The 21,574-nt window shown below is 46.4% G+C and overlaps 2 protein-coding genes and 1 long non-coding RNA gene across 5 annotated transcripts; 1 reads left to right on the forward strand and 2 right to left on the reverse strand.

Moving 5' to 3' along the window:
- Nucleotides 1-457: 457 nt before the first annotated feature.
- On the reverse strand, nt 458-12,848 carry LOC135255995 (serine/threonine-protein phosphatase 2A 55 kDa regulatory subunit B gamma isoform-like). Of its 2 annotated transcripts, none has more exons than XM_064337867.1 (9): nt 12,517-12,848; nt 10,398-10,495; nt 8,512-8,677; nt 8,082-8,194; nt 7,332-7,509; nt 6,016-6,180; nt 5,662-5,831; nt 4,821-4,912; nt 458-3,589 (listed from the first exon to the last, which is right to left on the reverse strand). In XM_064337867.1, exons 1-9 carry the CDS (start codon nt 12,578-12,580, stop codon nt 3,346-3,348), a joined length of 1,290 nt encoding a protein of 429 aa, XP_064193937.1. In that variant the 5' UTR covers nt 12,581-12,848; the 3' UTR covers nt 458-3,345. The 2 variants fall into 2 exon arrangements, with proteins under 2 accessions (XP_064193937.1, XP_064193936.1); XM_064337866.1 differs by having other exon boundaries at nt 458-3,637.
- A 462-nt stretch (nt 12,849-13,310) lies between these two features.
- Nucleotides 13,311-19,193, forward strand: LOC135255996 (histone PARylation factor 1). 2 transcript variants are annotated; one of them, XM_064337870.1, is made up of 8 exons: nt 13,311-13,465; nt 14,432-14,600; nt 16,461-16,641; nt 17,021-17,119; nt 17,864-18,014; nt 18,149-18,236; nt 18,558-18,730; nt 18,903-19,193. In XM_064337870.1, the coding sequence occupies exons 1-8, from the start codon at nt 13,424-13,426 to the stop codon at nt 19,032-19,034; spliced, it is 1,035 nt and encodes a 344-aa protein (XP_064193940.1). In that variant the 5' UTR covers nt 13,311-13,423; the 3' UTR covers nt 19,035-19,193. The 2 variants fall into 2 exon arrangements, with proteins under 2 accessions (XP_064193940.1, XP_064193938.1); XM_064337868.1 differs by having other exon boundaries at nt 13,409-13,465; nt 14,408-14,600.
- LOC135255999 (uncharacterized) lies at nt 18,911-19,667 on the reverse strand. Its single transcript, XR_010330347.1, has 2 exons — nt 19,554-19,667; nt 18,911-19,492 (listed from the first exon to the last, which is right to left on the reverse strand). It is a non-coding gene; the product is annotated as an uncharacterized LOC135255999 (long non-coding RNA).
- Nucleotides 19,668-21,574: the final 1,907 nt, after the last annotated feature.

Genomic DNA, 21,574 nt, shown 5'->3' on the forward strand with positions numbered 1-21,574 from the left:
TTGTCCAGCCTTTCAGCAGTTACCTATCCACTGATTTCACCAGTCTGTCAATAATTTAGTCACTTGAAAAATAACCTCTGTCTGAAGGAGTTATGCCAGATAGCCCGGGGTGTGAGTATGAGTGCACAGCCATTCTGTGGCCTGAAGGGATAGTTCATTTTCTGTGTTTTTTAATATTATTTTTTAAATATTATTTCAGTTTTAGTGTATGTTTTTGATTGGCCCAGATGTGGAATGACAGATATTTTAGACATTTACTGATGTTTCTGACAACCTGCCAGGTTTACAGTAGTTGGTATTGGGGCATCAGGGGGTTTGTGGTTTTAAACATGAAAATGCACCAAACTCCAAAGCAGCTTAGGGTTAGGGTACCCTAGGGTACCCAGTCTTTGGAGCCTTGTGCAAGACAGTGTACATGGAGCACCTGGGGGTCAGAAAGCACAAAGGCAAGGAAAGGTTTTGCTTTAATCTTTACTTGAAAGCTCATATTAACATGTTTATATTAACATATTTATAATCACTGGTTTGGCATAAACAACTGAACAAATGAACAGATAGAGAAATGGATGGATGTGTGAGAAGGAGGAAGAGGAGAATGTGTAGATGTGAAAAAAAGACTCAAAGATAAACAGATGACCTGCAGAAATGACTGTTAGCCTGAGCCTAATGCACTGATCCACACTTGGTTCTGCTGCTCCCTGTAATCCCCAAGCTCTGTCCACTTAAACACTATTTCTCTCTCTCATTGGTTACCAACTCTGAATCTAATTTAAAAAAAATCTTTTTACCAATATATTTTTTAGTTTATGAGGCACAGAGCTTGTGATCACAAGGACAGTGTTCGACTGCCACAGACACTGAAGACATAGTGTTAGCAGGATGTTCATGCACATTCTCCACTTTGCTTTTGAACTTCTCCTCTTAAAGAAATATATTTCAAAAGCCTTGAAAATATATTCATGATTACCTTTTAAGAATTTGGATTACATTTTTCCTCATTATGCTAATAATGTTATATTACATTACTGATATTTATATTATAATATTTGTTTCACTTCTGGCTTAATAACTGTATACAGGCACATGGACAACAGCCAACAACAAACATGAAGTATAATGATGAGATGAGCACAGACTGAGGTCCAGCCATTTTACAGAAAAGTTAATTTATGGTTGAAAACAAACTGAGACATTTTCCCACCATACAGTCCCGAAATGTGCATGCGTTGTGTCAGTGCTGCCACCCAGTGGTAGACAAAAGAACAGTAGAATATACTATTACATCATCGTTAGGGCCACCAGGTTGCTTCCCCTCATTCCCTTGCATGGTCCTCCAGTCCTCGGGCAGTTAGAGGTCACCTCTGTTTCAAGCCAGTTCTCACCAGTTATCCCATCTGCACCACCTCAGCCATCTAAGATGATTCAGTAATTCAGCACAGGCGATGCCTGATGGCGATGTTTACAAGCAACTCAGTTAAGCCCAGTTTTGCTACTATGGACACGCAGCAGCATTTTTAAGTGTTGTACAGGAGCATGATAAGTTTTGTTAGAAGTGGTGGGAAATTAATAAAAATATTTTTTAACTATTAAAACAAAAAGGATCAATGAAATAAAAGTGGTGAACGTCATGTATGAAGTTCAAATGAAAACAGAGTTTGTTGGTTTGTTACCATGGCCAAGTACCGTTTGCCTTTGAAGAAAGGTTTGGAAATATTTATTCAGCTGTATCCCACAATTCACCCAGTGACACTGCAGTGCTGTTTTCTTGAGGAAATAATTTGTAGTTGTCCAGTTTTCACCAAGAATGCGGTGTAGTAGGAGGGTTGACGTGCTTCCTTAGGATCAAAAGCAAAACAGTGCCTACAGGTTTGTGAACTTTAGGGAAATTATCTGACCAAATGCTGCTTGCTAGTGCTACAATGGGGGCACTGCACATTAATGCGCTCAATTTGGCAACAAGCTTTTAAGGATGTCTTTATATGCTTTTAACATATAACTCACAATGTCACACAAAATGCAGTTATATTTTAAAAATCAATGTTATAATCCAATAAGCGTCTTGACGCTACAGTGGGGCGCACCTCACTGTATGCACAACTGGAGAGTAATGCAAGTCACGTAGGCACACTGTAACAGCAAGGAAAACTTTCACATTAGTTGTGATGGATTTTCCCTGAAGAACAAATAAAACAAATCTACTGTCTGCAGCTTCCCCTCAGAGTCCATCTCAGACCTTGGTGATGTTTCTTAGTTCTTAAAAGTTGATCTATTGCTTTCTTCTTTGCATAATTTGTTGTTAAATTGCAAGTTGTGCAAAATAAATTTGATTCATCGGTATGCAGTGTACCAGGAAGATACTGTTTTACTTGTTCGCTCAAAGACATCACACTTTAACTTCTATCCTTGTTCACTTTCCTTCTTCTAACTCTCCCCATATTAGGTCAACTAATTGTTTTTATAAACACGTCCGGTTTATTAGTTACTTGACTGTGCCTTTGGAGTGCCTATGGGGACCCCTGGAGGATAACCCTGCAAGTCAGATGGTGGAGACAAACTGGTGGTCCTAATCATATCTGAGTCTATAGTGGATAATATCTATGACATCACATCTGAATCTGTGGAGGATCAAATCTATTACATCATCGTGTGAATCATGAACCCATGTCCTGTAGAGGGGAAAGAGGAGGGAGGGAGAAGAGATGAGAAGAATGCAAAGGATGGAGAGAAGCAAAGAAACGGGAGGAAGGTGGGAGGCTGTAAGTGCTTGAGTAGGGAGAGGTGAGACTGGGAGTGGCTGTGTAGAAAGGGGTGGGGCTGTGGGAGTGGCTGTGTAGAAAGGGGTGGGGCTGTGGGAGTGGCTGTGTAGAAAGGGGTGGGGCTGTGGGAGTGGCTGTGTAGAAAGGGGTGGGGCTGTGGGAAAGACTGTGTAGAAATGGGTGGGGCTGTGGGAGTGGCTATGTAAGGTGGGGTAGGGCTGTGGCAATGGCTGTGTAGAAATAGGTGGAGCTGTGGGAGTGGCCATGTAAGGTGGGGTGGGGCTGTGGTAATGGCTGTGTAAAAATGGTTGGGGCTGTGGGAGTGGCTCTGTAGAAAGGGGTGGAGGTGTGGGAGTGGCTGTGTATAAATGGGTGGTGCTGTGGGAGTGGCTGTGTAGAAACGAGTGCGGCTGTGGGAGTGGCTATGTAGAAAGGGGTGGTGCTGTGGGAGTGGCTGTGTAGAAAGGGGTGTGGCTGTGGGAGTGGCTGTGTATAAAGGGGTGGGGCTGTGAGAGTGGCTGTGTAGAAAGGAGTGGGGCTGTGGGAGTGGCTGTGTAGAAAGGGGTGGGGCTGTGGCAATGGCTGAAGGTCACAGCGTTTCGGAGGTGACCTTATCCTGGAAGATGTAGAGGTTGTTGGTGGCGGCGATGGCGATGATGTTCTCTGTGGGGTGCCAGGCCATGTGCAGGATTTTCCTGGTGAAATCCAGGCTGTCCACAGTCACATGGTCTCTGCGGCGTTTCCCGCCCGAGCGCACGCGGCGGGTCTTCAGCACGGCCCGCGTCTTCCCGCTGTCCTGCGCCGCCTCCAGGGTCACGTCCCGCCCCGTCTCCCTGTCGAACATCCGGAAGAAGTTGTTGTACGCCCCCGTCATGATCACGCTGTAGAGCGAGAGAAAGAGAGGACAGGGGTAGGGTACGGTAAGGGTAACAGGGTAGGGAAGTAAACTGCAGAGCGAGAGAAAGAGAGGACAGGGGTAGGGTACGGTAAGGGTAACAGGGTAGGGAAGCAAACTGTAGAGTGAGAGAAAGAGAGGACAGGGGTAGGGTACGGTAAGGGTAACAGGGTAGGGAAGTAAACTGCTGAGTGAGAGAGAGGACAGGGGTAGGGTACGGTAAGGGTAACAGGGTAGGGAAGCAAACTGCTGAGCGAGAGAGAGGACAGGGGTACGGTACGGTAAGGGTAACAGGGTAGGGAAGTAAACTGCTGAGCGAGAGAGAGGACAGGGGTAGGGTACGGTAAGGGTAACAGGGTAGGGAAGTAAACTGCAGAGCGAGAGAAAGAGAAGACAGGGGTAGGGTACGGTAAGGGTAACAGGGTAGGGAAGTAAACTGCTGAGTGAGAGAAAGAGAGGACAGGGGTAGGGTACGGTAAGGGTAACAGGGTAGGGAAGCAAACTGTAGAGTGAGAGAAAGAGAGGACAGGGGTAGGGTACAGTAAGGGTAGCAGGGTAGGGAAGTAAACTGCAGAGAAGAGAGTACATGTGAAGTGTCTCTGCCATCAAACCGGATCAGCCTTTGAAAGGATATGAAAATACTACCATATTTTTTAAGCTTTCTGCTTTTTTTATTCAGTCCCTGTTGGAGCCAAATCATTTAATTTAAGTTCATGAATTATGGAGAAAAACTATTTTGAGTTATAGTTTTGATTTAGCATATGGGAGGGGTTTGAGAATACTGGGATATAGCAGGGTTTTACCCTGAGAATACCGGGATACGGGAGGGGTTTTCCCTGAGAATACTGGGATATGGGAGGGATTTACCCTGAGAATACTGGGATATGGGAGGGGTTTTCCCTGAGAATACTGGAATATGGGAGGGGTTTTCCCTGAGAATACTGGGATATGGGAGGGATTTACCCTGAGAATACTGGGATATGGGAGGGGTTTTCCCTGAGAATACTGGGATATGGGAGGGGTTTTCCCAGAGGATACTGGGATATGGGAGGGGCTTTCTGAGAGAATACTGGGACATGGAAGGGGTTATCCCTGATAATACTAGGATATTAGAGGGGTTTTCCCAGAGAATATGAGATATGGGGGGGGGGGGTTCTGAGGCCACTGACCTGTCTGTGCTGTTCCAGGCACATTCAAACTTATCAAAGATGCAGTCGTTCTCATAGAGGGAGCACAGCTTGCTTCTCAGATATTCATGAACCTGCCAGTGATAAATTAAAACACCTCAATGTCAGTTTCAAACATACTAATTGTGACACTAAAATGTTAATGATGTCAACATGTTAAAATTGATATCATCATGTTATATTAGCCTACAGATCAGCATTTTTACATTAGCATATGACACATTTATTACCACTCACCTGAGGATTTAATTATGATTCTATCATTGTCCTCATTTCTCTGTAGAGAGGGCTATAAGGACATTGAAAAGTGCCAAACACAGTCCTGAGTGTGTCTTTTGGATAATTCACCAACCCATTTAATAGTAGCTCTGGGGTGAATGGTGTCTGTAGCTCTGGGGTGAGTGGTGTCAGTTTCTCTGGGTTGAATGGTGTCTGTAGCTCTGGGTTGAATGGTGTCTGTAGTTCTGTGCTGAATGGTGTCTGTAGCTATGGGCTGAATGGTGTCTGTAGCTCTGAGGTGAATGGTGTCTGTAGCTATGGGTTGAATGGCGTCTGTAGCTCTGGGCTGAATAGTGTCTGTAGCTCTGGGGTGAATGGTGTCTGTAGCTATGGGTTGAATGGTGTCTGTAGTTCTGGGCTGAATGGTGTCTGTAGCTCTGGGCTGAATGGTGTCTGTAGCTCTGCGCTGAATGGTGTCAGAAGCTCTGGGCTCAGTGCAGATATCCCCATTCCCCCTTTCTTGGTTCAATAACTGTGCCATACAGATGGCACTGAGCTCTGCTGGAGTTGGTGGTTAGACTCATGGCCTGGTGTGGAGGTGTACCTGGTAGGTCTCGATGGGGCCCCTCTCCATGTTGATGTCCCACACCTTGACAGTCAGGTAGTCACGGGTGAGCAGGTAGCGGCCACTGTGGCTGAAGTGCGCATCTGAGATGGAGGAGATGATCTCCGAGAAGAACGAGCGATTCTCAGGGTCTTCTGGACCTTCGAAGACTACGGGGAGCAGCAATTTACCCTCTACCACAAGGCCATGGCTAAATACACACACTTCACCCCCCCCCCCACCACTAGGGGCAGCTATGCTGCTGCTGTAGCAGTAGCGGGCGGTAGAGGGACAGTAGAGCATAGCAGATGCATTTGAGGGCAGCAGAAGGGCAGTAGAGGCATTAGTACTCACGTTTGGTGTGCTGGTCACACAGAGCAGAAGCCCTCATGTCACAGAGCCGGACAATGCCCTTGCTGCTGCCATATATGAACAGATTGCAGTGCTGTGGGTGGAACTCCGCCGCTGTGATCACCTCAGTCAGATCCTCCATGTTTGCTGGCTTAATATCCACAATATCTCAGGAGTGCAGGGTCAAGGAGAATGAAGACAATACAACGCACACAAAAAAAACAACAAAATACACACAGCAACAATACCAGCAAAAACAACACAATAAACCACCACTACACAGATCAGTAGAGGTGCCAGGTGTAGGTATAATATGATGTGTAAGACCAGAAGTTACAGGGGTAGATATGTTTTGATGTTAAGAGAGTAAAGGCAGGTGTAGGTGTATTATGATGTTAAGAGAGTAAAGGCAGGTGTAAGTATACTATGATATTAAGAGAGTAGAGGCAGGTGTAGGTATACTATGATGTTAAGAGTGTAGAGGCAGGTGTAGGTATACTATGTTGTTAAGAGAGTACAGGCAGGTGTAGGTATATTATGATATTAAGAGAGTAGAGACAGGTGTAGGTATATTATGTTAAGAGAGTAGAGGCAGGTGTAGGTATATTATGATGTTAAAAGAGTAGAGACAGGTGTAGGTATATTATGATGTTAAGAGAGTAAAGCAAGGTGTAGGTATACTATGATATTAAGAGAGTAGAGGCGGGTGTAGGTGTATTATGATGTTAAGAGAGTAGAGGCAGGTGTAGGTATAGTATGATGTTAAGAGAGTAAAGGTAGGTGTAGGTATATTATGATGTTAAGAGAGTAGAGGCAGGTGTAGGTATATTATGATGTTAAGAGAGTAGAGGCAGGTGTAGGTATATTATAATGTTAAGAGTGTAAAGGTGACAGATGTTGGAATTGTAATTACATTACATTACATTACAGGCATTTAGCAGACGCTCTTATCCAGAGCGACGTACAACAAGTGCATTAGTTCAAGGTGCAGAGGTGCAAAAGAAACACACTAGAGTGAAGTAAAGATCGTAGTGCCAGAAGTGACCACACAGATCAGGACTCCAACCCTGTAGAGTAACCTGTTCAGCAAACAACAATCCTACCAAGTACAAACTAGCACTGGAATCACATTTGCCTAATCAGACAAAAACAATCCTGCCAAATAAAAACTAACGTAATTGTATTAGCCTAACTAGGTACATTGAGCTAAACTATAGGCTAGGGAGGGGTGGGGAGAGGTGCAGCCTGAAGAGATGAGTCTTTAGTCTGCGTTTGAAGGTAGGTAGGTAGTAATGTGTTTAAAGGTATATAAAGAGTACTGAAGCTGCGGTCAGTGATTCCCAGGTGCCACAGATTGATGCGCAGGTCATCAGCAGACAGGTAGGTCTCACAGTCGCTGTTGACGGAGATGGAGTTGACGTGGTAGGTGTGGCCATTTGCAAACACCCGCCTTGGGCTCACCTCCACCATCAGGTCTGTGGGCTTCAGAACTGGGACCTGTTTGGAGAGCAAACAGAACAAATCTAACCTGAATTATATACTTATCAGTACCTGCTGACAACTGTCTGTACCGGCTGTTACCTCTGCCTGTATGTACCTGCTCACACCTGTCTTCGCCCGTCTGTATGTACTCATACCTTTCTGTACCTACCTGTTTCCCTTGGAAATGGACAGGTACCATGACAGAAAAAGGCTGTGTGTGTGTGTGCGTGTGTGTGTGAGTGTGAGTGTGTGTGTGTGTGTGTGAATGTGTTCTGTGTGTGTGTGTGTGAGTGTGTATGTGTGTGTGTGTGTAGGTGTGTGTGTGTGTGTGTGTGTGTGTGTGTGAGTGTGAGGTGTGTGGTGTGTGTGTGGGTGTGTGTGTGTGGTGTGGTGTGGTGTGTGTGAGTGTGGTGTGGTGTGTGCGGATGTGTGTAGTGTGTGTGGTGTGTGTGTGTGTGTGTGTGTGTGTGTGGTGTGTGTGTGTGTGGTGTGTGTGTGTGGTGTGTGGTGTGTGTGAGTGTGGTGTGTGTGTGTGGGTGTGTGTGTGGTGGTGTGGAGTGGGGTGGTGGGCGTGCAGGTGTGTTTACCTGTAGGGTGGTGACTGTAGATGGGTCCTTCACTCTTCCCTCCTCATCCTTCAGGTTGTAACCCTCTGGCCTCTTATCTCTCTCACTCACTTTCCACAACTTTATGGTTTTATCTACAGGAGCACAGCAGAGTTATGCACACACTCTCTCTCTCTCTCACACACACACACACACATTCACACACTCTCTCTCTCACACACACACACAGACACACACTCACAAACACACACACACACACACACTCACACACACACACAAACACACACACACTCATATACACACACTCTCTCTCTCATACACACACACACACACTCATTCAAACACACAAACACACGCTCACACACATTCACACACTCACTCACACACACACGCACACACGCAGTTAGGTCATAGGGTGTTATGGCAAATGCTCTCCCTGTGGGTCTCTCACCATTAGTGGAGAGGAGGAAGCGAGCAGCGTTGTTCTGTGGAACCCATCGGATCTTGTTGATCTTTTCCTCGATCTCCAGGCTCTTCAGATAGTCAAAGTCAGGCTCATGGCTCTGGAAGGTGCTGTACACATTGTACTCACCCTGACAGCATGACTCTGCCTTACTCTACACAGCCAGAAAACAAGCTTTTACTTGGTGTATACACACACTGGCATGCACCTACAAATGCACACCCACTCAAAGACACACATGTAAAAAGGGAATATTGTTTGAAAATTGTAGCATAATAAACATTTGAGTACACTACACACAGCCCAGTGTTACACTGCTGACTCTGTTAGTATAATACACACAGCCCAATGTTACAGTGCTGACTCTGTTAGTATAATACACACAGCCCAGTGTTACAGTGCTGACTCTGTTAGTATAATACACACAGCCCAGTGTTACAGAGCTGACTCTGTGAGTACACTACACACAGCCCAGTATTACAGTGGTGACTCTGTTAGCATAATACACACAGCCCAGTGTTACAGAGCTGACTCTGTGAGTACACTACACACAACCCAGTGTTACAGTGCTGACTCTGTGAGTATAATACACACAGCCCAGTGTTACAGTGCTGACTCTGTGAGTATAATACACACAGCCCAGTGTTACAGTGCTGACCCTGTGAGTATGACACACAGCCCAGTGTTACACTGCTGACTCTGTGAGTACACTACACACAACCCAGTGTTACAGTGCTGACTCTGTTAGCATAATACACACAGCCCAGTGTTACAGAGCTGACTCTGTGAGTACACTACACACAGCCCAGTGTTACAGTGCTGACTCTGTTAGTATAATACACACAGCCCAGTGTTACAGTGCTGACTCTGTTAGTATAATACACACAGCCCAGTGTTACAGAGCTGACTCTGTGAGTATAATACACACAGCCCAGTGTTACAGTGCTGACTCTGTTAGCATAATACACACAGCCCAGTGTTACAGTGCTGACTCTGTTAGCATAATACACACAGCCCAGTGTTACAGTGCTGACTCTGTTAGCATAATACACACAGCCCAGTGTTACAGTGCTGACTCTGTGAGTACACTACACACAGCCCAGTGTTACAGAGCTGACTCTGTGAGTATAATACACACAGCCCAGTGTTACAGAGCTGACTCTGTGAGTATAATACACACAGCCCAGTGTTACAGTGCTGACTCTGTTAGTATAACACACACAGCCCAGTGTTACAGTGCTGACTCTGTGAGTACACTACACACAGCCCAGTATTACAGTGCTGACTCTGTTTGGATAATACACACAGCCCAGTGTTACAGAGCTGACTCTGTGAGTACACTACACACAGCCCAGTGTTACAGAGCTGACTCTGTTAGCATAATACACACAACCCAGTGTTACAGGCTGACTCTGTGAGTACACTACACACAGCCCAGTGTTACAGAGCTGACTCTGTTGGGGCATCACTACACACAGCCCAGTGTTACAGTGCTGACTCTGTGAGTATAATACACACAGCCCAGTGTTACAGTGCTGACTCTGTGAGTATAATACACACAGCCCAGTGTTACAGTGCTGACTCTGTGAGTATGACACACAGCCCAGTGTTACACTGCTGACTCTGTGAGTATAATACACACAGCCCAGTGTTACAGTGCTGACTCTGTTAGCATAATACACACAGCCCAGTGTTACAGTGCTGACTCTGTGAGTACACTACACACAACCCAGTGTTACAGAGCTGACTCTGTGAGTATGACACACAGCCCAGTGCTACAGACCTGACTCTGTGAGTATGACACACAGCCCAGTGCTACAGACTTGACTCTGTGAGTATAATACACACAGCCCAGTGTTACAGAGCTGACTCACCTCTGGCTCTCTCTGAAAGATGACCACACGCCCCCCCTTGTCACCTGTAGCCAGCAGGTCCCCCGTCTGGTTGAACTCTGCTGTGGAAATAACATCAGCTGGGGGGAAATAAGAGGAAAAGAGAAAGAGATAGAGGGCAAAAGAGAGAAAGAAAGAGGAAGAAAGAAAGAGAGACAGAGAGAGAGATTGTAAGGGGGACAGGAAAGGGAGAAAGGAGAGAGAGAAATTAATTAATTATATAAATGCAGATTTCATACTGTTCCAGTAATTCACACAAAGGTGAATTTTGATACGTGCACACAAATAATAACCTGAGCCAGGAGAACCCCTCTTTGCCAACCGGTCATTCTACCTGCTGCCCCGGTGCATTATAGGACGCTACCTCATCCTCGGCCTCCATTTTCTCCCCATCCTCTGATGATTCCAATAGAGATTCGATATTTACTGACTGTTCCAGCACATGCTTTACCTTCTTAAGAGGCTTGGAGCAGGTGTGAGTAGGAACGGCCCTGCTCACCTGCACCTAACTTGCTCCTCATGCTGCTCCTACTCAACCCACTAGGAGAGTTATAAGCACTGCTACATACATTCTCTCATATACAAAACTTATAAGTACTGCTGGCATGGGGGCATTTTGCAGTTTGTGCAAATGCAGCAGAACATTGAATGTAGTATAAAAAAAAAGAAACTACAAGTAGCTCCAAAGCACCTTCTAGAGCATTGTTGTGTTTCCTGAGGATGCATATATGAACAGATTAGTTTCATAGCATTTAGTCACAATTAGAAACAGAGGTGTGTTTTTACAGTAATCTGTGCCAGTACTGCTTTCCTTGAGTGCAGTAGTCTCAGGCGGCATGTGCCTCAGGAAACAGATCCTCCTGAAAATAAGACGGAATGCAATTTTTTGAAGAATAATAGGGTAATATCTACATGGACAAAGTCTGGAGGAATAATATCACTGTACAGGCTACTCTGGAGTTATTTAAAGTGTGTTTTTGCTTTAGACTAAATACCTATTGGTGCCATCCGAAACTCCTATAAGAATCTAAAATATCATTAATTACCCACAAAACCTGTCTGGGCCAATCATAAACATACCCTAAAACTGACATAAAAAATCACAGAAAGTGAACTCTCTTTTATATATTTCATGATGTCTGATCCGGGCATACAGCTGTTACAGCAGCTCTAAATATATGATCAGGTTATATTACATATAAAGCAGCTCTTAATGTCTGATGAAGATATACTGTACAGCAGAGAGAGCAGCTCTTAATGTCTGATGAGTATATACTGTACAGTAGAGAGAGCAGCCCTTAACATCTGATCAGGGAATATTGTATTGTAGAGAGAGTAGGTCATTTGATGAGGATATATTGTATAGAGAGCAGCTCATAATGTCTGATGGGAATATACTGTATTGTACAGAAAGTAACTCATAATGTCTGATGAGGCTATATTAATTATAAAGTGAGCAGCTCATAATGTCTGATGAGGCTATACTGTATTGTGGAGTGAGTAGCTCATAATGTCTGATGAGGCTATACTGTACTGTAGAGTGAGTAACTCATAATGTCTGATGAGGATATACTGTATTGTAGAGAGAGCAGCTCATAATGTCAGATGAGGCTATACTGTATTGTAGAGAGCAGCTCATAATGTCTGATGAGGCTATACTGTATTGTAGAGAGCAGCTCATAATATCTGATGAGGCTATACTGTATTGTAGAGAGGGCAGCTCATAATGTCTGATGAGCCTATACTGTATTGTAGAGAGGGCAGCTCATAATGTCTGATGAGGATATACTGTATTGCAGAGAGCAGCTCCTAACTCAGAGATCAGGCAGCACACATTTTCCCCTCAGCCACAGTTACAGATAGGACAGGCTACTTACACTGCTATCAACAAACAAGACAAGCGTGGCATCACCGGCAGCCTTAATGACATCATCACCAATCTATATTATTAGTAAATTAAATCATTAGCATTCCTCAAAAGGAGGCCAGGATTGGAAGGCCTAGCCTGCATGTTACAGAGCAGAGACAGAGTCAGCGCTCAGGTAGAAAGTGGAGAGAAGGAGAGAGAGGGATGGAGGGATGCAGGAAGGTGCTGGCCTACCTTCTGTAACATAGTCTCGCAGGAAGCTGTGGTTGATGTTTTGGGTGTCAGTGTCCTCGCCCATTTACAGCAGTAGGGTGAGGGAGCGCGCCCATCGGTGGGAGGAGGGGCCCATCCTGCTGCATCTAGTGATCTGGCCCACCGCTCATCATTGTGGGCCTGGAGAAAACAGCACAGGGGAGGCCGGGATCCTGCTGCAGCCTGACGCAGTGAGAGAGAGAGAGGGAGAGAGAGAGACAGGAGGGTGGAGACAGACTGCTGCGGAGAGAGTGTTGCCGTGGTGACGCAGAACAGCAGGAGAAAAGGAAGCAGGGCTCAGAAAGAGAGGGGGAGGAGGGAGAGAGAGGCTCTACTCAGCTCAGCCAATCACAGCGCAGTTCACTGAAGGCAGTTTTAGTGCAGAGACCAGCTCAGCCAATCACAGCGCAGCTCACTGAAGCCAGTTGCAATAGGTAAGGATAAAAAGGTCAGGAACTATAGTATAGAACGATATAATATAAAACGCTATAACGTTAAGTACAATAAATAACTAAAGACAAATGTAATTAACCAAAATGTGGTTGAAACCGATTGAAAGTGAGGAGAGAGCGATACGATTATATCACTCGCACTGCTATATGGGATTTGTAGTTTATTCTCTCTTAAAAACGTTAAGTACACCCTATAAAAATTTTTCGTTTTCCAAAAATTTTTTTACGCTCTGAATCATTTTTTAAATGTCACGATTCATCTCGTAGCTGGATGGTTCGGTTCAAGACAATATTATTATCTAGCGTTTTTCTGAAATGCCTATAGAGAAAATGAATGGGAAATACACTTCCGGAACCAGGGCTGCTGAAAAGTGGGCGGTAACGTTTCAGCTCTGTGGGCTGTTGTTCTTTACCTTAGAGAAAACGAACGAGAAAAGATGGCAGGGCGCGGGAAACGAAGAGCAAAATCTGCATTACAGGTATTTGTCTAGCCAGCTGAAGGAAAAATGAACCACGAACGCTAGCCATAATTATAGTCACTAGCCACTAAATTATAGTGATGCATGTAGTGGCAGTATTATTCTATTAATATGATAAATTCAACTGTAGATATCGATAACTAATGTAGCTCTAAGCAAGCTAGTCTAAAGTACAATATATTGATTAGTCTAACATCTCTTTTGCTACATGGCTTGCTATTTACGGCTGGCTAGCTGCTTAACGTTAGGAGACGTGCTTTTGTTGTTTTATTTAGAAATTAATGCCGCTCGCTGAAATTTTGCAGTCGTTTCCACACGTTCAGTTGCTAGCTAGCCAGGTGAGTTCAGTTTCGCTCGTTGGGTAGTCAGCTAGCATGCATTGCCTAGCACTAAACATCGAATCCATTTGTTCACGTTACCGGCATTGGTGAAATAACTAGCCGACTACGTTAACTATAGCGCCTTTCTGTTTATCACTTGGTTCGTCAGCCAGTAATGTTACCGCCAGGCAGCTGATGGCATAGTTCAAGTGTTTAATTGGGAAACGAACTGCTCTTCGCGCGCAGATATGGTTGTGTGACATATGCTAACTAACTGGATAACAGTCTAGCCAATGTTAGCTGCGTAGCTAACTTATCTAGTTGACCAGTTGCATGACCCTCTGCTTGATTGCCAAGGATGGCGAGCAAGGTAATATTAGCTAGCTAGCTAGATGCCTACTCTGTGCCAGTTGACACGAGAGCTAACGTTAGCTGAGCATTGCATACTGGTTAGCAAGCTAAGTCATGACTGTATTAAATAGTTGTTCTGAATCGGTAGCTAGCATTGCAACTAACGTTATATTCTCTCGAAGAAGCTAGGTGGACAACGTTAGGGTGTAATTACAGCTGAGCTGCAGTGGTTGGTTTGTTAGTGGAGGGTGTAATTACAGCCGAGCTGCAGTGGTTGTTGTGTTGTGTTTTGCAGGAAGCAGAAACGACCAATGGGCAGGTGAAAAAAGCCAGGCCGGGGATGGAGTGGCAGGTCCCGGCGGAGCTACAGCAGGAAGTGGAGAGTTTGTACCAGCTGCCGATGCCTGATGACTTCTACCACTTCTGGAACTTCTGCAAGCGTCGCCATTCACAAAACCCATGTGGTATGCCTCACACACCTCCTCTTTATACACAACACTCCTCTTTATACCCAACACACCCCCTCTTATTACACAACACACCTCCTATTTATATACAACACTCCTCTGCTTTATACGCAACACACCTATTTATACAAAACACTTCTCTTTATATACAACACGCCGCCTCCTCTTTATACACAACACTCCTCCTCTTTATATACAACACACCTCTTTATACACAACACGCCGCCTCCTCTTTATACACAACACTCCTCCTCTTTATACACAACACCACCTCCTCTTTATACACAACACACCTCCTTTTCACAACACAATTTTTTTTTTTTACTTGCGACACTTGCACACCTGTGCTTTATACACAATTCACCTTCTGTTTTTACTCAGTATTCCTCCTTTTACGATGTACATTACATTACATTACAGGCATTTAGCAGACGCTTTAGCATGTACACATCTATTTATGTACAGTATACATTTTCGGTATGGTTACAGTTAAGGACGTGTAGGAGTCTGGATCAGTTGGTTACTCGTAGGATACGTGACTAGACAGACTTCTTTTTCTCACATGTTATGCTTGTGCAGTTGTGTGGCTTCATTTATTCCTTTTAATGGATATAATAAAGAAGAAACATGAAAATGGAGGATATTCATTTAATATGAATAGAATAAAGCTGTGTGTGTGCACACGCTGAGCTCCATAATATTTGGGGCAAAGACATTTTCTTTCTCAATTTGGCTTACCACAGAAAAATTTTAGATTTGTAATCAAACAATTCACATGGTAAGTTTTGGTGTACTAAGCCAAATCGAGAAAAGTCTTTATCCAAAACATTATGGAATTCACTGTGTGTGCGTGCGTGCGTGCGTGCGTGCGTGCGTGCGTGCGTGCGTGCGTGCGTGCGTGCATAAATTTACACTACATGGCCAAAAGTATGTGGAACCCTGACATCCAAAATTATGAGCATTGGGAAGGCTTTATAGTAGATGTTGGAGCATTGCTGTGGGGAATTGCTTCCATTCGGCCAGAAGAGCATTAGTGAGTGTAAAAAAGGCTTAAAAACAACTGAGAAAAACAAGACTTGTAAAAAGGACTAATACAAATGATCGTAGTGGCTCACCTTCCTCCCCCTCTGTCCCTACTGACAGACTTAAATAGGCTGAGCCATCAATTGCACCTGGTTTCAATTACAAATAACTGCAATTCAACAACTACAATAATTACAAACAATTAAACAATTAACAGCCTAGTGAAGGGCCACTCCTTCACAGTGAGGTCAGGCACTGATTGGGCGATTAGGCCTGGCTCGCAGTTGGCCTTACAATTGATCCCAAAGGTGTTGGCTGGGGTTGAGGTCAGGGCTTTGTGCAGGCCAGTCAAGTTCTTCCATGCTGTCGAAAAACAATTTCTATATGGACCTTGCTACGTGCCCTGTGGCATTGTCATGCTGAAACAGGAGCCCCCCCCCCCATCCCTACACTGTTGGGTAAGCATAGAATCATGTACAACATGATTGTATGCTGTAGCATTAATGTGTGTGTATATATATTATTAACGTATCTGGCACTGTGCCTGTTTGTGTTTATCAACACAATAGGCTGAGGAAAAACCTGGGTATTTGTGTGCTCCTCCCCCTGAACCCTGACCTCTGTGCACCTCCCCCTGAACCCTGACCCCTGTGCTCCTCCCCCTGAACCCTGATCCCTCTGCACCTCCCCCTGAACCCTGACCCCTGTGCTCCTCCCCCTGAACCCTGACCCCTGTGCTCCTCCCCCTGAACCCTGACCTCTGTGCACCTCCCCCTGAACCCTGACCCCTGTGCTCCTCCCCCTGAACCCTGACCCCTGTGCCTCTGTATGCAGATGCTTTAAGAGAGACGTTGGGCCTGCAGCTGGTTGGTCCATTTGACATCATGGCTGGGAAGCATCGATCTGTCAATAATCCAAACTACTTCCTGCACTGGAGGCATTTCTATGACCCACCAGAGTTTCAGACGGTCCTTATAGGAAGCAGTGAGACTCAGCATCACATGGGCTACTACAGGTAACTGGGCTTTTACAGGTAACTTGGCTGCAACAGGTAACAACACTGCTACAGGCAACTGGGCTTTTACAGGTAACTGGGCTGCTACAGGTAACAATGCTCCTACAGGTAACTGGGCTTTTACAGATAACAGGGCTGCTACAGGTAGCTGGGCTTCTACAGGTAACAATGCTGCTACAGGTAACAGGGCTTTTACAAGTAACGGCTCTTACAGGTGACAGGTATTACAGCTGTTACAGCCACGGCTATTATAAATCAGTTTGTGACAGTGGGTGCTGATGAATATTCTTTTCTATTGATATTTTTTTCTTTAACAAAGTGTTTCAAAGCAAAGTTAAGTTTTGTTTTGTGCTGTTGCCCCCACCCCGCCCCCCTGCAGGGACACGCCTGACAGCCTGCCTGTGTTCATCGGGGAAAACGAAGCGCAGAAGAACTGCTCCATCACCCAGCTGGGCGACAACCTCTTCGCTGCTGTCCTGTAGGTGTTCAGCTGAACACCTGGCCAAAGCACTTATGCTGCCGATACACAACCTGTAGGAGAGAGAGAGGGGTGCTGTGGGAGAGGGGGGGGTGGGGAGGGGTGCTGTGGGAGAGGGGGGTGGGGGAGGGGTGCTGTGGGAGAGAGGGGGTGGGGGAGGGGTGCTGTGGGAGAGAGGGGGGTGGGGGAGGGGTGCTGTGGGAGAGAGGGGGGGGGCGGTGCTGTGGGGGAGAGAGGGAGGGATGCTATGGGAGAGAGAGGGAGGGGTGCGGTGGGAGAGAGAAGGGTGCTGTGGGAGAGAGGGAGGGGTGCTGTGGGAGAGGGGGGGGTGATGTGGGAGAGAGAGGGAGGGGTGCTGTGGGAGAGAGGGGGGTGATGTGGGAGAGGGGGGTGCTGTGGGAGAGAGGGATGCTGTGGGAGAGAGAAGGGGATGCTGTGGGAGAGAGAGGGGAATGCTGTGGGAGAGAGGGGGGGTGCTGTGGGAGAGAGAGGGAGGGATGCTGTGGGAGAGAGAGAGAGGGGGGTGATGTGGGAGAGAGGGGTGAGTGGAGTGGGGGAGAGAGGGGGGTGATGTGGGAGAGAGAGGGGTGCTGTGGGAGAGAGAGAGAGAGGGGGATGCTGTGGGAGAGAGGGGGGCGTAGTGTGGGTTTAGCAGCTGGTTTTTGTCCTTCAGTGGTGCTTTGGAATGTAGACAATGACTGCTGGGATAGGGGGTGAAGTTAATGAAGGATGCCTGTCCCTAAGGCTCTTCCTGCTGAAGAAGAAGAAGGAGGCGGGAGGAAGGCAGGGGGTGGGGCCACTGCAGGCCTTGGAGACTGAGCTCAGGAGTTCTGCTGAAACTTTGGGATACTCACTGGAGCAGAAGACCAAAGCCATGAAGCAGCGTGACCGAAAGGTGACTCACCTTGCTTTAGTAACTGACAGTGCCGTAGCAACTAATCCTGCTGTTATAACTGCCATTTCTGTTTGACTCTGAGCTGTAGCTACTCTCAGTGCTGTAGCAGTGATTCAGGATGGATTCTGTTCTAGGTGGTCACTAAAACATTCCATGGTGCTGGGATCGTGGTTCCTGTTGACAGGAATGATGTGGGCTATCGGGAGCTGCCTGAGACTGACGGTAAGGTGGTATTGTCCACTATACCAAGTCCCCTACTCTACTCCTACACCACACACAGTCCCCTACTCTACCCCTACACCACTACACCAAGTCCTCTACTCTACTCCTACACTACAAATCGAGTCCCCTACAATGCACACACAGTCCCCTGCTCTACCCCTACACCACACAGTCCCCTACTCTACCCCTACACCACGCACTGACTCTCCTGCTCTACCCCTACACCACACACTGACTCCCCTGCTCTACCCCTACACCACACACAGTCCCCTACTCTACCCCTACAGCACACAGAGTCACTAATTTGGCCTTCTCTCCCAGCTGGTCTCAAGAGGATATGCAAAGCCATCGCTGATGCCAAAAATGATGAGGAGAGAATGAAGGCCTTTGCCCCCATCCAGGAGATGATCACCTTTGTGCAATTTGCCAACGATGAGTGTGACTACGGCATGGGCTACGAGCTTGGCCTCGACCTCTTCTGCTACGGCTCTCATGTGAGTGTGTGCTTATCAACCTGAGATCGACCATAACTTGTGTGTGTGTGCGCGCGTGTGCGTATTCAACCTGAGTCCAACTGTAATGCAGTGCAAGTCAGCACCTGCCATAATGCTGGATGTCTCCTGCTCTCTCTCTCCCTGTCTCCCTCTCTCTCCCTCCCCCTCTCAGTATTTGTATAAGGTGGTAAAGCAGCTCCTGCCACTGGCCTACAGTCTGCTGAAGAGGGATATTTTTGGGCAGATTCTAGAGGCGCACCTGTCCAACCGCAGTCGGGACCCCCTGGACCAGCTTCGCTCCTGAGGGGCTCCCTATTTCTCACCCAAACCCAACCCCCCCCACCCCCAACAATGTTTCTGTGCTTTTCTTTATGGTTCTGGTTCTGTCTGTTCATCTGGTACTGACTAGTGCTTGTGGGTCAAGCTGTAAAGGTAAATGTTAATAAAATGTATATTTTTAATAGTTTGGTTCCAAGTTTTGGTTCAGATGGGAGGAAAAAACCTTTACTTGTTCTGATGTTTTGTGTGTTGTGGAATCATCCGTGTAATTCGTACAGCTTATGACTGAACACTGCTGGCCATAAAACACTATTATTGTGGTCATTGTTCTTACTCAGGTTGTATGGCACACATACAGTGCATTGGTGCCTGAGTGTTCAGGCATGGAGGTTTACTGAAGTTTCTGACCGGTTGGCTTTACAGCAGCTGCAGGTTTTGCTGGCGTTAACGGCCTCCAGAGTAGCCTGCACAGGGACACTGTACCTCCAGAGTAGCCTGCACAGAACAGTGTACCTCCAGACTAGCTTGCACAGGGACACTGTACCTCCAGAGTAGCCTGCACAGAACAGTGTACCTCCAGAGTAGCTTGCACAGAACAGTGTACCTCCAGACTAGCTTGCACAGGGACACTGTACCTCCAGAGTAGCCTGCACAGAACAGTGTACCTCCAGAGTAGTTTGCACAGAACAGTGTACCTCCAGAGTAGCTTGCACAGGGACACTGTACCTCCAGAGTAGCCTGCACAGAACAGTGTACCTCCAGAGTAGCCTGCACAGAACAGTGTACCTCCAGAGTAGCTTGCACAGAACAGTGTACCTCCAGAGTAGCTTGCACAGGGACACTGTACCTCCAGAGTAGCCTGCACAGAACAGTGTACCTCCAGAGTAGCTTGCACAGAACAGTGTACCTCCAGAGTAGCTTGCACAGGGACACTGTACCTCCAGAGTAGCTTGCACAGGGACACTGTACCTCCAGAGTAGCCTGCACAGAACAGTGTACCTCCAGAGTAGCCTGCACAGAACAGTGTACCTCCAGAGTAGCTTGCACAGAACAGTGTACCTCCAGAGTAGCTTGCACAGGGACACTGTACCTCCAGAGTAGCTTGCACAGGGACACTGTACCTCCAGAGTAGCTTGCACAGGGACACTGTACCTCCAGAGTAGCCTGCACAGAACAGTGTACCTCCAGAGTAGCTTGCACAGGAACAGTGTACCTCCAGAGTAGCTTGCACAGGGACACTGTACCTCCAGAGTAGTTTGCACAGAACAGTGTACCTCCAGAGTAGCTTGCACAGGGACACTGTACTTCCAGAGTAGCTTGCACAGGGACACTGTACTTTCAGAGTAGCTTGCACAGGGACACTGTACTTCCAGAGTAGCTTGCACAGGGACACTGTACTTCCAGAGTAGATTGCACCGTGTACCTCCAGAGTAGGATTGCCCAATTATCAGAAATTACACTTAATTTTATTTTTTGATAAATATATCCTACGGTGCACTCAGCCTTTGCCCACTGCACTCAGTGAAAATCTTGGCACAAAATGGCTGTATTAGCAGGAAAAAATGGACTTGCAAGCTGCCTGGGTCCCCTTTCATTGACTCGAAACACAGAAACCCTGTTGAGCAGTACGGCAGTGAACGCGAGGACGAGGTACTTACCCCTGACCACAGTGTACTGATGGGTCAAAGGTGGGTTGAACCTGTGGTCAGTATCCTGTGTTAACCTCGGGTTTTGTGCGTGAAAGGGGTATCAGTTACTCAGTGTCTTTTCTTTAGACTACAAACCCCTGAAGGCTCCTGTACCAGCCCAAACTTCTGTATTCATAACACCATCACACAAACTGACGGGGCCAATACCCTTAATCACACACAAACTGATTGGACCAATACCCCTAATCACCAAAACTGACTGGACCAATACCCCTAATCACACACAAACTGACTGGGCCAATACCCCTAATCACACACAAACTGACTGGGCCAATACCCCTAATCACACAAACTGACTGGGCCAATACCCCTAATCACACAAACTGACTGGACCAATACCCCTAATCACACAAACTGACTGGACCAATACCCCTAATCACACAAAAACTGACTGGACCAATACCCCTAATCACACAAACTGACTGGACCAATACACCTAATCACACAAACTGACTGGGCCAATACCCCTAATCACACACAAACTGACTGGGCCAATACCCCTAATCACACAAACTGACTGGACCAATACCCCTAATCACACAAACTGACTGGACCAATACCCCTAATCACACACAAACTGACTGGACCAATACAACTAATCACACAAACTGACTGGACCAATACCCCTAATCACACAAACTGACTGGGCCAATACCCCTAATCACACACAAACTGACTGGACCAATACCCCTAATCACACAAACTGACTGGACCAATACCCCTAATCACACAAACTGACTGGACCAATACCCCTAATCACACACAAACTGACTGGACCAATACACCTAATCACACAAACTGACTGGGCCAATACCCCTAATCACACAAACTGACTGGGCCAATACCCCTAATCACA

This window comes from Anguilla rostrata, chromosome 5 (genome assembly GCF_018555375.3).
Source record: "Anguilla rostrata isolate EN2019 chromosome 5, ASM1855537v3, whole genome shotgun sequence".
Taxonomy (NCBI): Eukaryota; Metazoa; Chordata; class Actinopteri; order Anguilliformes; family Anguillidae; genus Anguilla; species Anguilla rostrata.

Coding starts and splice junctions, on each gene's coding strand:
- LOC135255996 (XM_064337868.1), top strand. CDS start 13,424: ATGGCAGGGCGCGGGAAACGAAGAGCAAAATCTGCATTACAG. Junction 13,466..14,407: donor GAGCAAAATCTGCATTACAG/GTATTTGTCTAG, acceptor GCCGAGCTGCAG/TGGTTGTTGTGTTGTGTTTT. Junction 14,601..16,460: donor CCATTCACAAAACCCATGTG/GTATGCCTCACA, acceptor CTCTGTATGCAG/ATGCTTTAAGAGAGACGTTG.
- LOC135255995 (XM_064337866.1), bottom strand. CDS start 12,580: ATGGGCGAGGACACTGACACCCAAAACATCAACCACAGCTTCCTGCGA. Junction 10,496..12,516: donor GCGAGACTATGTTACAGAAG/GTAGGCCAGCAC, acceptor ATTTCCCCCCAG/CTGATGTTATTTCCACAGCA. Junction 4,913..5,661: donor GCCCCATCGAGACCTACCAG/GTACACCTCCAC, acceptor TATCACTGGCAG/GTTCATGAATATCTGAGAAG.